We start from the raw sequence: 17,283 nt of genomic DNA, 5'->3' as shown, positions 1-17,283 counted from the left end.
ACACATTAGAATTCACATGGATAGAGTAAAACAAAACATTTATTATCAATTCAAATAACAGTGAGTAGTGAATAACCTTCTGTGCCAGTTAGGACTGAAAGCGTTATGGGCTGAGCCTTAGACTTGTCATTTTGTCTCTACATTAGTGATAAACAGAATCAGCTGAGAATTAATCTTAAACTGTTATCATCATTAGACTCAGTTTAACATGTGTAATTATCATCATCAGTATTTGAAGCTGTTGGAGAAAAAAATGAGATCGCACAATCAGGCAATTCATATTCAGATGTTTATTCATAGTATAATTAGACAGCATTAGTACATTACATTGATTCTCCATGCTGTAAAGTGATTTCCCTATTCACCTTTTTTTTTTTTAGCAGAAGTGTGAATATTTTATCTATTTAGTTGTTATTTTTATGTTCAGAGAGAATAAGTGTTTTTTAAACTCGCTTTTAATGTTAACAGATGACTAAGCACATTAGGCTGCTTGAGATCTGGTCAAGACCAGATTTTGAAATGCAAAAGGCACAGACTCTTTTTCACATTTAAGCTTCCACCTTTATCGTTTTGTCTACAAGTAACAGGTAAATAAATATTTAAACGCTCAGACCTGTGGTGTATTAGATGTGTGAATACAATCCCATTGCTGGTTTCGTACAGTAAGAATGAGAAAGAGGTCAATGAAACATTACAGTAAGGACACAATACTTTTCACTTTCTTATTAAGAAAAATACATATTCCATTGCAGAAAAGTAATAGAAAAGTTTCATTTGCAAATACCAAACTTAATTGCAGAACTGCTTCAGAAAGTGCCTTTAACATTACTGTCAAAAAAACAGCCAGCCTGCTACAATTATATTGTAATACAATACATACAATTCGAATACATGACAAATATGTAAAGAAAAAATAAACAAAAGTACAAACATCTTCACCACCTTTATGAACTAAAACAACTACTTTAAACGAAATTGAGTAAATATTGTTTAGTTGGAAAAGAATTATATATCACATAAAACTAGGATATAACCTTTAACTATTTACATACATTATATGTTTAAAGGGGACCCCTGTATCAAGTCAGATCCAATGGTGAAAATCTCTGAACAACCAAGTTTGTTTCAAATTTTGAAATTTCTTATAAAAAAAATACAAGCACCTCCAGAAGGTGAATTAGAGCACTATGGCATAAACCATAATGTTTTCCCGGTTTGAGATGGAATATTTCATACTCTCTCTCTCTCTCCTAAACAGTTCACATATGATATGGTCCAATAGCTTTGTCACTTCACATTACATGGATTTACTAAACCAGAGAAACAGAATTAAAACTAGATCTACTACACATCAAAATGGAAACAGAAAACCTATGCAGCAGTGGAAATCTGTGGAAACCACAAAGTTGGTCTGTTGTACCATTTTCTGGTAGGTTATGAACCATGCATTAAGATATTTTCCAACCATTCTACATGAACCTACACGTGACTTGCACGCCTTTTTCCCGTATTACAGTTTTTCTGCAATTACCTCAGGTGGTTCAGGCAGACGTGTTGAAAGTAAGATTTTTTAACTTAAGTTAACACTGGAAAGCAGCATGTGGGGGACTCAATGCACAGAGCCTTTGAAATCAGCGATGTTGCATTTAGTTTGGTCCATGCAGCATGGTATAATTTTAAGATGCAGAACATCCTCTTTTGAGACAGTTCTTTGCTCTATCCCTGTCAACACACGGGTGGTTGTTGCCCCCCCATGTCCATTGGTAATTTATGTACTTTCCTTTAAACTCTCAGTTTCCTCTTCAACTCGAAATATGCATCAAACCTGGCCATGGCATACTCCTGTGTGGTGGTATAAATCTAGATATTAGATTGAGCAGCAAATTTAGCGACAAATCAGCCTAACCATGTAGATGTTCTCAAAAAGATATTTCAGATACATTTCAGGAAGTAAGGCTTATAGATCATTGATTTGTAAGAGTTTCCTGGGATCAAACCCATGACCTTATTGGGCTAGTGCAAGGCTCTTCCAACTTCCAACAGTTACAAGAAAACCAGCTTGGCCAGCCTGAGAGATCTGCTAAACCAGCTTAGTCTAGTCTAAAATGCGGTTAGTTGTGTTGCCCTGACCTCACAACTATCTGTGTACAGTTCAAAGGGTTGTCAGACAGTGCAAATATTGCAATGGCCATATCTTTGTAGAATAGCTGTATTAATAAACTTCTTGGCTTAGCTTAAATCTGTTCAATGTAAAAATACATACTTCTTACCAGCACACACAAACTAACAGACAATTACTCACCATGTACCCAAACTCAATAGTTGATATTTTGGCCTGGATTATGGACCACAATCCCCAGAAGAAGTGAGAGGCCAGTGCAAATCTAAAAGTGAGGAGATGAGTTTACAAAGTGTCTATGATGATATTACACACTCAAATTATAATTTCCATAATGAAACATAATGTCAAAGGAATCGTTTTTTCTTCTACTCAACATGCTTGAGGGACAGTTCACCCAAAACTTAAAATTCTGTTATCATTTACTCACCCTCAAGTTGTTCCAAATCTGTATTAATTACTTTGTTCTGCTGAACACAAATTTAGATATTTAGGAGAGTGTTTGGAAGAAAATCATTGACTACCATAGTTTGAGAATCACAATGGTAGTCGAAAGTGCTCCAGAACTGTTGCCTTCCTACATTTTTCAAAATATCTCATTTTGTGTTCAACAGAAAAAAATTGGTATAGTGAATGACGTCGCAAAAATGAAGATTGATAATATTCTTGCAAATATCTTTATTTGTGTTCAACAGAACAAAGAAATGGATACAGGTTTGGAACAACTTGAGGGAAAGTAATTCATGACAGAAATCTTTTTTTTCAAGAGGAATTTATTTAATAAAAAAATAATAAAAACAAAAAACATCTGTGAGACATCTGACTCCTCAACATTGTTACCTGTCCACTTCAACTAGCATCTTCTCTGTAAGCTTCTGCTGGTCCTTCTCGCTCAGGTTTGCAAAGCCAGGGTCAAATTCCAACAGATAACTCTGAAAGAACTGCATCTGAAGAAACCGAAATGAAAGAAAATTGTCACAGCAGCAGATTTGACAGAAGATGAAAGGTGTTAAAAATGTCAGTTCTACAAACCTGCTTCTCTTTAGGGGGGTAATTTTTGGTGTTGGCCTTGAAAAATGGAAACTTGTCCCACGTGTAGTCGTAAGACCATTCACAGAAAAAATTTCCAATGTCAAATCCTCTGTGGGCAAGAATAGATCATTTGTCCATCAACATTTATCCGTCATTTGAATATCAAATGAAGGGCTGAGCAACCCGTCATTTGAATATTGAACACATGCAATACTCACAATGAATTCAGACCTGCAAACTCATAGGTGGTGAAAATAGAGTGGGGTGTATTATCATTTTCTTCAGGCGTTAGGCCTGAAAAAGTGTATTAAGTGCACCACATGACACCGATGGAGCAGCAGTTAATCACATAACAATAATATTGAGCTACAGGAAAAATATATGGATTTTGCCCGAAATTTGTGATTTTTATAAAAAATAAATACATTGCCCTCGTCTCGTGATCCCATTGCTCCAAGTAGTAATTAAACATCAAAAATGATCTTCATTTGTCTACGTTTTCTGAGAGGTGCACCTCAAAGTCTTTCCTAATACAAACTGGATGCTTGTCCATGGGAAGCAAAGCGCTTGCGCGTCTGAGGTTTCGGTTTCGGTTTTAAAACATGCAGGATTGAGAAAAGAAATGCGGGACTGATGGCAAGAAAGTTATTAAGAGAGATAAACTCCAGCACCTGATTTAAGCCAGTTATAAGAGCATTCATAAAAAAGAAATGTCAAAAAGAAGATACAAGCAATACAAAAGTAATCCGCGCGGCTCCCGGTGACATATTAATGTATTATGAAGAGAATTGATCGGATTCTGAAATAATTATTAAATATCATCTGTAAACTAAAGCTTCTGCGACTGAAACTTCGGACGAATATCAATCGCACCCAAGTGCCTTAAGGGCAGAGCTCTAGAAGTGGAAATTCGAATGGGAGACTGGCAACTGTCTCTCATAATAACCTGGCCGGATCGATCACAATGGGAACTGAAATATAAATATTAACGCCATTTTCTCAGTGAAAGATACTTTTTGGCTACGTCCGTGTCACTACGTACTGAATTTGAATAAATACATATCGGCCGTTAAAACAGTATGTTCTATATAGTATTTCGGACGCAGCCTTTGCGCTCATGACGTTCAGCAATGCTTTTCATGGGCACAAATATGACGTTTAGACCGTGTGATTCTGGTTGGCCCAAGAACCAAAAAAGACGATGCTGTTAACTTGATTCTGCTTGGTCCAAAGACCAAAAATTAGTTTAAACTTATTCCAGTAGCTTGGTCTTCCATAACAAGTCATCATGTTTTGCCTGCAAACTAGTCGCTTGAATCAAAAATAGGTCATTTATGTGAATCGTGTAAATCCGAACCGTCTTTGGTCCAGCACCTGGACAACTTGGATAACCAGAATCAACATAACAGCTAACGTCGTCCTAGCTGTTATCTTGATTCTGGTTGGCAAAACATGATGACTTGTTATCGAAGACTAAGCTACTGGAATGAGATTAATTTTACACAAAAATCTATAAATTTGGGTTAGGGGTTATGTTGCACTACATATAGGAGATATAGAGCGGTTTCAGAAACAGCATTTCTGCTTTAAAAAAAACTGTAAATTGAAGGAGATTCATTCCTTATGAGCCAAAAAGGCAGAGCTCTGTAGCTCTTTGTAAACAGGCACACAGCTGCAGTGGAAACCAAAGCACACATCTTTGTGTTAGAGAAGGCCAGGATTCATTTCTTACAGCTCACTCTTTGCTTTGCTGGTGAACTGACAAACGCTGTCAAAGGACGAGTCACTTACTCATCCAGGGCACTACATGGGTAAATAAACAAGACACGCTTAACGAATCTCAACCATTAAAAGGAGTCGTCTTTGGCTTGACCCACTTCTAACTAAACTATTTCTTTATGGTCCTCACACAGCGCACTGTATTAAAGTTTGGAGCCCGGGTGTCTATGGATTCTCAGTGAGACCCGTGTTTGAGCATGTGCAAGAATTCGAGTACCCTAGCAACGGTGTTTTGACGTCCCAGCGTGGGCTGGTTGCCAGAGCCTTCAAAGTCTGGAGGTTCTTTTCTGAGAATTGGGGCTCCCTAAGCATTCCAAACCTTACAGAAAAAACCTCACTGTTGCAGAATAACAACAAATATGGAGCTCTCGAATTCAGTTCCAAAGATTCGGGGTGCGAAGATCAACGTACTTTAAAACCTATCAAACATCTGGCGAAAACTACATGAAAAAGTACAAAGAGGAACAAATAGAAAGGAAGAGCTATTTTAATGTGCATGCTATGTTATGCTTTGCATGCAACCATGCAAATAAATGCTTTACTCAATATGGCTGCAAAATATAGATGCATGTTTTTTATGGCTGGAAATTATAGATGCATGTTTTTTATTATAAACGTTACAGACCTGTAGTTGTAGCTGCTGTATTCAAAGTCAATCAACATGAGCCTTTGTTGATCCTCATTTTCACGACCACTGAGGAGCAAGATGTTTCCTGTTAAAGCAACACAATGTTCACATGACATTACAAGAGGAACTTATTTAGGAACAGTAAAAAAATACAGCTTAAAAAACTTATTTGATTTCTAACCTTCTTGCAGGTCATTGTGGCAGAAAACAACAGGTGAAGAAGTGGATTTAAGTAGACACCTGTGTACACAAACAGCCATTAATGTCACCAAAGTAAAGACAACGGACAAAACTTTTAAATAGCTCAAAACTTATTGTCAATACACTAGGAGTCATTCTAAAATTTTCAAACAGTTTCTATGGATTCTCTTAAAAAACCGCGTCAAAGAAATAGTGCTTGCTGAATTCCTCTGAAATAAATCACAGCTGTGCACCCTGAAACTGAATACAGATGAGATCTTACTTGAGGTTGTCCATCTCCTTGGGCAAGTTATAGCTCAAAAGGTGGGAAAAACTGAGCAGATGGGACTCTCTAGTAAAGTTGAGGCAAAGTACCTGATCCATATACCTGTGGAGTGAGTAAGAGAACCAATAAAACAGGACATTAGAGATAAACGTCAAACATGCTCAATAACTACTGCCATATGCAGCCTCACTTTAGTTTTTTACATAGGCTTGTAAAAAAGCCTTCAAGGGTACATTTTGTATCATGACATTAGACAACATCTATAGTTAGGTCCCAGTGGAGATACTGAATGTTATGGGGATGTCCAGACAAAACTTCACCTTTTTCTTGGTTTCATAATTTTTTACACTAGCTCAGTGGAATATAATATTTATACTCACATTAATGTTCAGTTAAAGCTTACATAATGATACAAACCCCACCCACTGGGAATATTTGTAAGCACTTTCTTTCTTCTGCAGAAAAAAATATATTTTGAAAAATGTTTGAAACAGAAAACCGTTTGTCCCCATTGACTTGCATTGGTTTTGTTTCCATACGACAGAAATCAATAAGGACCACATTTTTCAAAATATCTTCCTTTGTGTTTTGTAGACGAAAGAAAATCACACAAGTTTAAATAGGGTGAGTAATTGATGACAGAATTTTCATTTTGAAGGTGAACCTTTAAACAAACTGGACAGGCTTTAGAAAGATTGACAGAACTGATGTTTTATGATCACACACTTTTCCATGGTGCCAAACAGCCACTTTGGCTCCTTGTTGAAAGGCATTCTCATCCCATGAAATTTGGCAATCTTCTCTGCAATCTCAGCAGATATGACAGGGACACTTAGCTCATCCGTAGACAGTTTTCGGCTCTGCAGACAAACAATTTGCTGTCAGTTTTGTTCCAGCTATAATGTTAACTAACCAACAAACAAAACATTTATTGAAAATGTATAACACGATACAGTCTTAGATATGTATTTATACAATAAACAGTGGTCAGAGGGACATTTGCCCATATCTTTTGTCCGTCCTGAGCGGTTGCACTCTCTCATGTGACTTTCTTCTCATGACATTCATATGGATTAGTGTCAAAACACATGACGTGAGCTCTTTCTGCACGCAGATTGTCTAAACAGCTTTAGGCTGTCTGCTCAATTATCGTAAGATGTAATATTAAACTGTAAATATTAAGACCTACTGGGACAAACTGTTCCAGTCTCCCCTGGGGGAAGATGCCATACAGCTTGGGACCCAGCTCACGCTCGGCCAGGATAGCAAACATCACACTCTCCAACACCATAGCATCAGCACCCTGTAAACAAACAGCAACTAGACTAAATAAACACTCAAACAATTACATTAAGGTTGATAGAAAAACTAAGGGTCAAAAGATATCACATTAGATTGATGCTGAAGGATCGATATTTAACTTCAGACTGCATGAACTCATAGGCGCAGTGACTTTAAATAGCTTACACTGTATCTAAAATGGTCATACTCCCTAAATGAGGAGTTCAGTTAAATCTGTGTTGCTATAAAGGACGTCTACACAATGAACTCTAAACCCAAGCCAACTGTTCTCTAATAATACAGATGGACTCAGTATAGGAACTCTCAAGCGAAATGAGTTAAAAAAAGAAAACAAGAGAACCAACTGTGCTGAGAGAGAGAATGTGGCAAACAAGTCAGTCATTCATTGTGGCTGCTTAACTAGAAATGACATTAAGCCTTGTTTTGGACCAGTCAGGGTGTAAACAGCCAGAAGCGAAACAGCGATCTTCCCATGTGGGTATTTGCTCAAGGCATCCCTTTGCCACAGTTTCTACAAGTTATACGTTTCAGTTTTCTTTCTTTAGATTCTAAAAGAGCTCAAACCGAAAAAAGGATGAGAAAATTACTTATTTACCAGTCACCTGTCACTTTGAGCTGTACTTTGAACTAATGCCTCAACATTTCATCCCAAGGCACTAGTTCTAAAGGTGAACATGAATCAACATGAATTATTCAAACGCATGTCAAAAATCACTCCAGCTGCAATAAATAAAGAGAATGTTTATGAAACAGTTGTTACTAAAACCCTTTCAATCCTGTGTCACTTAAGAGGAGATTACAGCGTTCCTGCAATTAAAGTAATATAAATCATCTGCTTAGTGTCCCGTCAACAATACAACCAAATGTTTACATGTGAATAATAAAAGCTTAACATTTTATCAAATCTTAAGTAAGATAATCATTATTTAGCAGGGACAACGTATATTATTTAAACGCAACAAAAAATTCCCACTAACCTGATAGAACAAACTACCGGGAAATACTGAAATATGAGGTTTTATCTATGTTATTTAAGTTACATAAAGGTCCTTAAACTTGAGATAACATGGATTACGTAAAGCTATAGACAATAATGTAATAGGGTTATATATGAATATTGAGTGTGTAGTAGCTTTGTATTTTATTCTGCTACCTTACAGTTGTAAAGCTGATGGTGTCAGATGAAAGTATTGCGAGTCCTTTATCCCAATGTTTGATATTTCAAGAATGAACCACAATTGCGCAACCAACCTGTTGAGGGAAAGCCATTTCATCTGTAGATAAACTGTAAAAAACATCCGCCCTCTCAGAAATAAAACAGGACGCTACAAAATTCTGGCGGAAAAATCTGGAAGGAAATTACACTTCCTAAACACATACTTGGAAAGTACCTTCACTGGCTTTGGAGAAGGACCGTTCCAGAAATTGAACAAATCTTTTTTTCCCAAAACATTCAATTTTGTTGACTTGGCCAATAGATTTTGACCTCAATGAACACAAAAATGTTTAAATACAGGCAGCATGTACAGAATGACTCGAGAAATCTACAGAAAATAATCAAGTTTCCATTCTTTTATCTAATTTACCTGCAAAAAACGTCTGATGGTGTTAAAAATGAGAATATTTTAATTTGAGAATATTTCTAAAAAAAAAAATCTTCTACCCCACTGACAAGTTTTAAAACATACCTAACAATACAAAAATTGTGATTCTCTTTTATATTTGTCTAGATAACATGGAATTTTTTGTAGTTTTCAGGTTTTGGTTTTCCAGCTCCACCCCTCGTCTCTGACCCATCATGTGGCCGTAGAGTGACAGCTGCTGGGTTTTTCCAGTGCTTCATTCCTCTTAATACACACGGCATAATCACTGGATTAGTGAAGCAGATCGGTTCACAAACACCCTGCTAGCAGTACAAGGACAAAATCTACCTGCAGGTGTTTTGAATGTTCATTTTAGCACTATTAACGGCCATTTCTACATACCGCTTTGTATTCTGTGTACTTTGGATGGATCCACACAAAATTACATTTGCAAATCAGAATTAAGACTACACAGATCAGACTAAAGAGCCACAGACAGTGAAGTTAATGCTGGGATAAATGTCTTGTAGGATTCACACGTAAGCAGACAATGTAACTTAATAAGAAATGATGATAAAGTATGTCATAGGTATTCTGTGCAATCTTTTTTGTACGACTAATGAGACACACTTGAGATGTTGCAGTGAATATGTCAACAAATGACACATTGAAAAAATCTTTTTCAAAAATATCCCTAAAACAAGATAAATTTACTTCAGACTTTTTAATCCCTTGACAAAACATTTCCTTTTGCCATTTTATGAAGAGATTCCATGACTTAAAGTGATATTTCACCCCAAAATAAAAATTCTGTCATCATTTACTCCCCCTCTTTTCATTTTAAACCTGTATAACATACTATGTATAACATATTATTAACTGGACCCTATTCACTTGCATTGGTTTTGTGTCCATACAATTAAAGTGAATGGTGTCCAGTGCTGTTCGGTTATCAACCTTCTTTAAATGATGACAGAATTGTTTGATTACATTCAGATTTATGCTTAAAAAAATCCCAATAGGACCATAAAAGTCTGACTTAATGTAGTTGTTATGTTAAGGTTGTTTAGATGTTTTCGCGAACAAGACTTGATTAAAAATATTTGTCTATTTGATCTATTTACTGTGTATTTCTTTTTTGCATTTATAATTTAGAAATTACCTCAGTGGCCCTGTTTGTCCAATAGACAATCCACTTGAAAACAAGAAATCCAACCCAAGTGCTTATGGAAAAATTTGACCTAAAAGTTTAAAATCACAACAGTAAAGGTCCAAACAAAACATATCTGATGACCTAAATAGCTCGTCCCACCCCCTTGAGGGTGAAAGTTTGCTCAGAATAGGAGGTAAATATAACAACAACTCCATTTTTATATTTTTATGAAGTTTTGGCTCTTCTTTGACCTCATTATATTATAACATGCCTGATGAGGTGCAATTAAGAAAGAATAAATGTGTCACCACAAGAAGCTTATAGAGTTAGAATCATAGTTCTTTATTCAGCTCACACATAAAACCCATACGTTTAAAAATGACCTGTGCTAATTTGTTACTTACTTGAAAGTGATTTTCAATGTCTGACTGTCTGGAATCCCCTTTATTACAGGACATCTAGCAATAAGAGAGAAAGCAAAGACTAAAAATGAGTACAAAGTGGTATTGTCGAGACATTTTGATCTTCATAAACTGACAACAATCGCTGATATTCAGATTTCCAAACAGTTATATTTCAAAATCGCTATAAAAAATAGTAAAAACAACACACTAATTTAAAGATAAAACATGAATAGTTGTTTACAAGCATTAGTAAGGGCTGATAGCTCTGAATTTAGGATGCACAAGAGGCTCCTTTTATTCGGACTTTAAAATGTTGTTTTCATGCCCACTATTTTATGATAGCTATTATGAAAACATTGTTCCACTGAGACCAAGCACAACTATTTAGTACGTGAAGGTATGGTATCCTCCATGACAAGTGAAGAATTTTTGGTGGCCAAAGTAATTTACATTATCTCACAGAAGCAACGTGAATGCTAGGGCCGCAAATAAACCTTGTCTAGTTTAATAATGGTCAACTCAGGTAACTGTCAGTGCCCAGTTTGAAATTTAACTTTTATAAAATGCTTAATTAACCTTAATGGCAGATTTATACGTGTATCACTGTGAACCAAAGTCCACAAGCCCCGTCATTTGTGATATGGCATCAACTAATGCTTTGGTCAGAGGTTTCCATATTTTATACACCTGACTCCCGAGCCTGGACTGTGTACCTGCGGACACCTCATCAGGTATGACGTCATTGTGTTTTGAAAATGACTCAGGAAAAAGTCATTCACAAAATCAATGACTAATCACTTGGATACAAAAGGCAAACACCAAAAGGAACCTTACATAATTTCTTTACATTCTATCTATCCATTCATGAAAATGTATATGGACTTTATATATATGAATAAATATATCTGTAAAATTGTATATAAAAACAAGTATGAATATTAGACTAATATAACAATAGAAACTAAATATGCATATATTGTTAGAAACACTTTTCGTAAAGATTTTTTTTTCTTTGTTTATAGTTACCATTACTATAAGACATACTGTAGGTTTATGGTATTGTTGTAATGCAACTGTGATGACATAATAGATTAATTGTCCATAACAATCAAAATATTCTGATGCAAGTTACATTAATGGTGTATTAAAGCATTAAGAATAAGGCAGATAGAGGCAGAGAACACTTCAAAGCAGCGCACGCCATGCGCGTAATTCTCAAAGACTTGAAAGAAGGGCATAAACTTTGTTGAGGACAATACTGTGGCTTCAGGGATCACATACTGTACCGTGAGTGGCATGCTGGGATCACCTGGAAACAAGAGTGCTCCTTTGGCAAGCCTACGGCAAAGAAGACACGCAAGTACAGCCATGGAGGTACATTACCCAACAAAAACTGTCTCTTTAAACTTAGAGGGTAAAAATGCTTGTTTGCTTTTTTACACATAAATACACAATTTTTGTCTGAGGAGCAGTTTTTATTCTCTTAAAACTGGGATTTGTGCCCCGTGAGAGTCACAAGACATATGCTACCTGCCTAATTAAATTCAGCTTATGAATATGCACTACATTTGTTGAATAAAAAATAGATGAAATATTACCTTAACATTACATTCAAACACGCACACTTCTCAGCTGTATTCAAAGATTTTTTAAGCAAAAATAAAATGCAACCTGTATTTTTCACAGAACAAAAAAGGTGATTTTGATAAATCCCACTCGTTTCCATTATAATGAAAGTGAATGAGAACTGGATCCGACTCAAACTAATTGTTGATTTGTATGCCAACGAAAGCTAGAGCAAGTGCCAAGTTTTTATTTGAACAGCAGCTTAGATTTAGGACTGTTCTACACAAAGAGCAGCAGTAGGATTCTGCAGGCTTGGCATCAACCATCATTTACTTTCATTATATGTACAAGAGTGGCAAGGCTACTGTTAAAAAAACTGCACCTTTTGTGTTCTACGTAAGATAAAGTAATATGGGCATTTTCAATGGGTTATTATTTACCCGTATAATCTTATTGACAAAATACTGTTATGCAAGCTATCAGCCAGAAATACACTTCCAACACAATCTTATGGGAAAGTGTAACTATTTTACAAGGTGGCAAATTTGTCATTTTTCCATTCTGCTTTCACATCAGTAACGGTTTGTACTGGTGTGGGGACTCAATATAGCTTTTTCCTCATATTTTGTATGTTTCACATTGTACAAATTAATACAATTCTGCCAGCTTGTAAAATACAGGTCAATGGTTTAAATGTAATTATCCAACATGAGATATTCACCTAATTTCTAAAGACATAAAAATGACATCACTACACAGTTTATGAAAGAACAAGCATCATAACATCCCATGGTTTAAGGAATTGGGTGCTAGTAGACTATAAATGTTATATACAAAGCAAGTGCCCTTCAAAATTCTATATTTTAAATGATGTCAATTGTATCTGATTACACTACATTATACAATATTCATCTGAATGCATCCATTAACATTTAGCAAATAACAAAGAAAACACCTGCAGAATCTGTCCATAAAGGCGAAGAAGGATGTTTCTTGGTTCACCTCCAAGACTCGGTTGATTCTCTGGTAAGGAACAGAGGAATAGCTTGTTGCTCAGACCTCCCCTAAAAAGCAAAACACACACATTAATAAAGAAAACGGATCACTCTATTAAAAAAAAAAATCGACATTCTTACAAAGATTAGCCAAAACTGAGCTGTAACAATAAAACCTTAATACGTGTCTCAAAACCTAGTGAGCTCACTACCTAGAAGAATAAGAGATGCAGCGGAGTGCGCAAAATATGCTGTTTAAGTATGGAGACCGCTATGTTAAAACAGAGCCACGGTCGTGAGGACAAGAGGGGCTAACGTTAAATCACACTCATGTTGAGTAAACCTTTATTACCTCGTGAACATAGTCACAAACACATCCCATAAACTGTCAGCAAATATGTCATCTCAAGAAACGTAACATCCTCACGCGTTTATAGCAAACACGTCGCATGCTTTCCAACGCGGATCATAAAATGAAGGAATTTTAAAAAATAACGTTTCAAAGGTTGTTACACTGCAAATAAGAATACCTGATGATAGAGATTTGGAAATCATCTTCATCCACGGATTTCCAGGCTCCGTGAAGAAACTCTTTGCACCACAGATACGCATTATGCTTCGTCTGATGGTCGGGCTCATCCGGTCGGATAATATCTTTGCAGTCGGTTCCGCTATCTGGTTGGACTTCGAGAACATTCTCACTTACCAATAAACCCAGAGACATTGAAGGCGATGAAGACACGCCATTTACAAATTTAGTCTTCATGCTTGCTGCTGTTAAGAATGTGAAATATGGTGTAAATTGTCTAAACGCAGACTAGCTGTGCAACTTTTTTTTGTCGGTATAAAGCAAGTAAATAAACGCGGATGTCTTGTTTTCAAAGAAAAACTACGCACGACTGTTGAACACTGCGTCAAATTGGTTTATTCGAGCCCTCTTAATATTGAAGTCGAAGAGGTTTGACTCACGTAACCTGACCACGCCTATTCCGTTCGCTGATTGGACAACAGAGTCACGTCCCCTTATACTAAACCTGGGGCACGTTCAAGATCAAAGCGGTTCGCAACGTTTCCTGGAAACGGTGCGCAACGGTTTGCAACAGGGTTTGAGATGCATTCCAATCAGCGTACTATCCGTCCTTATAGTATTCGAAAGCAGAATTAGTACGTCCCGAATCGTAGTATGTTGAAAATAGTATTCAAAAGATTCCCGGATGGTCTACTACTTCCGGTAAAAATTCGAAGTGCAGAATGATGCACACTAACGGCTGATATTACCCACAACTCACCGCGAGTAGCCGGAGTTTAGTGACGCTCCACTACGTTAATAAATTATGATGCATCACTAAATTAACAAATGTAAATACATTTTGAATGAATAAATACCTTAATGGAAAGAAGAGCTGTATTTTGATGTGTGTGACAGTTATTGGCCACAATGTTGTCTAGGCAACAACGGTCACTTCCGCTTCCTGTTAGTATGTGGTAGTGTGTGCGATCTCTTTTGCCATGCACTCAAAAGTACCTACTATTTCCACACAAAAACAGTACCTACTATTAGGGCATAGTGTAAGTAGGCAAATAGGAACGCAGGGAGGGTTTGAGATACGTTTTCTCTTATTTGGTGGGCGTGCCAAAAATGTCAGCCCAATCAGCAGCGATCGTTTCAATACTATGAATAACATTACATTTGTAAACATAGTACACAGAATTTTTTTTATTTAGCAGAGTAATGGGGTGGAACGGAATCAATTAAACATTGTGTTTCTGTTCACTGGTAATCTAACAATCATATTTAATATTTTGCTAAAGAAACACTGCTGTTTATATCTTCGTGTATATTTTTACCATCTTTTTACATTTTAATGCAAAACCAGATTTGTCTAACTGTATAAATAAAATCATGATCAATTGAGTCAAACGCCTTGCAATAATTAATAAAATTAAGGTACCTTTTTCAGTGAGATCCGAACAGTCCAATATATCATGAACAAGTCGAACTTTATATAACAGAACTCCCTTTCATAAGACCTGATTGGGTAACTGAGATCATCTCTTCAAAGGTTTTAATCTTTTTTGCAAAAACAGAGTTTAACAATTTATGATCTGAATTTATTTTGCCGAAATGTATCCTTTTAAATTTATATTTTCTTTTTAGCTTTTTCTTTCCCATATTTTACTAAAAACAGTAAACATTTTGGTTTGACGGGTCTTTCGAAACGTTTCTGGCATAGCCTACTTGTAAATCAAGTGTGATACGATAGTCCAGAGCTGTGGAATTTGAGAGATACGACACTGGATCTCGCCACCATGTGGTCACGTAGTACATGGAGCACTCAATAGATCCAAACAAATACGTGCTGTCAACATATAAACATGGATTTTAAAGGGATGCTGCAACTCGTACTGCAACTTCACTCGACCAGCGATCGTTCAGGTTTCGGAAAGTTTTTTTTAACATATAAAACAGTTTTGTAACTATTTTTATTAGTCCCTTATTGGACAATTCTCCCGGAAAAGCACGCGGCGGCATGGAGAGTAGAAGGAGCTTGCGTTCGCTAAGTTCAGGTGTTTATTAGTTCACTGCATTTGTGTGATGTTATATAACATATATATAATGTTATATAAACGGTGGATATAACGCTGGATTTGGAGATCGTTTGAAACTGATACATAGAGCCGTCTCAGCGCTAAAAGATTACGGACATAATCCGCATGCGATGAGTCAAACTGATGTCTTTGTTTTATTGACCATGTTCTTTAGTTCAGCCAATCGCCGAGATTCGTGAGTGTGGATCGGGTGGACACTTCTCCGTACTATGAAGCCATAAGGGCTGAGCAACGGTAACATTTTAAAAGTAAATAATATAAATATAGGCGGACGTACGTGTGTGTTCAAACCAAAATTGGACGCTTGAACATTTTGAGTTTACTCGCTTCATTCGCGCGTCAAATTCACTTCACTACAGACGCGAATTCGCGTCATGGGAGGGGCTTCTGCCAGGCGGCTCCAGTCTCGTATATTGCTCAAATTGCTTAAAGATTGATTTGACCAGATTGTCCGACCTCCTCACTCACTTTCTTTCAAGCAAGATCTTTTAACAAAAGTAAGATGTATCGTACAGATTCAGGCTTCCACATACAGCAACGATAATTTTGTCCTCCATTGTTATTTGGGATTTCTGCCTCCGCTCGCAACATCATAATCACCTCACTACTAGAGCAAGCTCCTGATTGGTTAACGCGGCTCGAATTTTCGTCTAAGTTCATATTTTTCAATCGCGCCGCAAGTAGGTCTATCGCGTCTTTGCATTGACTTAACATGTAAATCACTCGCGCTTCATTCGCGTTTGGTCTGAACACACAGTAAACTAGATGCGAATTCACTTAGATGCGAATTCACGGAGTAATTACTTACCAGGGAACACATTTTTAATAAAGTTTGAAAGAGTTGTCGGAGGCTTGGTGGTGGTGACGACGTTGATATCGAGCAACCTTAAGTGTAGTCTGTTTATAGCATTGTGTAAGCTTTTGACTTCTACCGGTTTTATTTCGGCTTACAAAGTAACACATTTGGTGTTGATTTGTAAACATTATCTTGCTAGACAAAAAGTGTAAACATCATAAACATCCAAAAATCTATGGGAAAAGTGCATAGGCTTTCGGTCGAGGCAACCAGCGCGATGCATACTTCCGGGTTAGCATATAAACTACGTCATCTCTGAGGTACTGAATTGGCCGCTCCATGACACGAGTTACTTCCGTATTCCAGTCTTCAAACGGACCTCTACAGCTGCGTTTAAAATCGCTCACTTGTTCATTCATTCACTAACGTTATTACATGTATAGCAAATACTAAATAATCCACTATATGTGGAAGAAGTGAATGAAAATGAGTGAACAATTTCGGACACTAGCGTAATATATCCTGCGTCTGACAGTACTGTCGCGGAAATTCGTCATAACGCTTATATTACACCTGTGTGTCTAATATGGAATGTTTTGTAAAATGGCAAAGTTCATTTTTACATAATTTGTCACGTTTATTGTATTAGTTTAAAAAAAGAAGAGAACAAATGTTTGCCACGTTAAACATGTATTACCTTTAATACAATGGCTTTATATATTACAAATAAATTATTATATAAAATTAATTTAATCTGTTTATTCTCAAAAAGTAGAAAATAAGTGTGAAAAAAAATGTTTTAACGTATATTCGTCTCTCTCCTCGAGCTGATTCTAATCAGACGGTTGAT

The 17,283-nt window shown here is 36.5% G+C and overlaps 1 protein-coding gene across 3 annotated transcripts; it reads right to left on the bottom strand.

Moving 5' to 3' along the window:
* Positions 1 to 275: 275 nt before the first annotated feature.
* chka (choline kinase alpha) lies at positions 276 to 14,277 on the bottom strand. Of its 3 annotated transcripts, XM_056765971.1 has the most exons (13): positions 13,558 to 13,697; positions 12,988 to 13,096; positions 10,467 to 10,520; positions 10,072 to 10,150; positions 7,214 to 7,327; positions 6,751 to 6,884; positions 6,022 to 6,126; positions 5,740 to 5,798; positions 5,556 to 5,643; positions 3,152 to 3,260; positions 2,960 to 3,066; positions 2,303 to 2,384; positions 276 to 1,842 (listed from the first exon to the last, which is right to left on the bottom strand). In XM_056765971.1, the coding sequence occupies exons 2-13, from the start codon at positions 13,002 to 13,004 to the stop codon at positions 1,783 to 1,785; spliced, it is 1,008 nt and encodes a 335-aa protein (XP_056621949.1). In that variant the 5' UTR covers positions 13,005 to 13,096; positions 13,558 to 13,697; the 3' UTR covers positions 276 to 1,782. The 3 variants fall into 3 exon arrangements, with proteins under 3 accessions (XP_056621949.1, XP_056621947.1, XP_056621948.1); XM_056765969.1 differs by lacking the exon at positions 10,072 to 10,150 and having other exon boundaries at positions 13,558 to 14,277; XM_056765970.1 differs by lacking the exons at positions 12,988 to 13,096; positions 13,558 to 13,697 and adding an exon at positions 11,753 to 12,950.
* Between the last annotated feature and the right edge of the window lie 3,006 nt (positions 14,278 to 17,283).

The sequence above is a fragment of the Triplophysa dalaica genome, chromosome 14 (genome assembly GCF_015846415.1).
Source record: "Triplophysa dalaica isolate WHDGS20190420 chromosome 14, ASM1584641v1, whole genome shotgun sequence".
Classification (NCBI taxonomy): domain Eukaryota; kingdom Metazoa; phylum Chordata; class Actinopteri; order Cypriniformes; family Nemacheilidae; genus Triplophysa; species Triplophysa dalaica.
The sequence above is the reverse complement of the archived record's forward strand: the minus strand, read 5'-3'. Positions and strand labels throughout refer to the sequence as shown.

Excerpts from the sequence above, each read along its gene's own strand:
- chka (XM_056765969.1), bottom strand. The coding sequence starts at position 13,793 with ATGAAGACTAAATTTGTAAATGGCGTGTCTTCATCGCCTTCAATGTCT. Across the intron at positions 10,521-12,987 it reads TTTATGGACAGATTCTGCAG|ATGTCCTGTAATAAAGGGGA; the intron begins GTGTTTTCTTTG and ends TCTTATTGCTAG. Across the intron at positions 6,127-6,750 it reads CTGTTTGGCACCATGGAAAA|GTATATGGATCAGGTACTTT; the intron begins GTGTGTGATCAT and ends CTCACTCCACAG.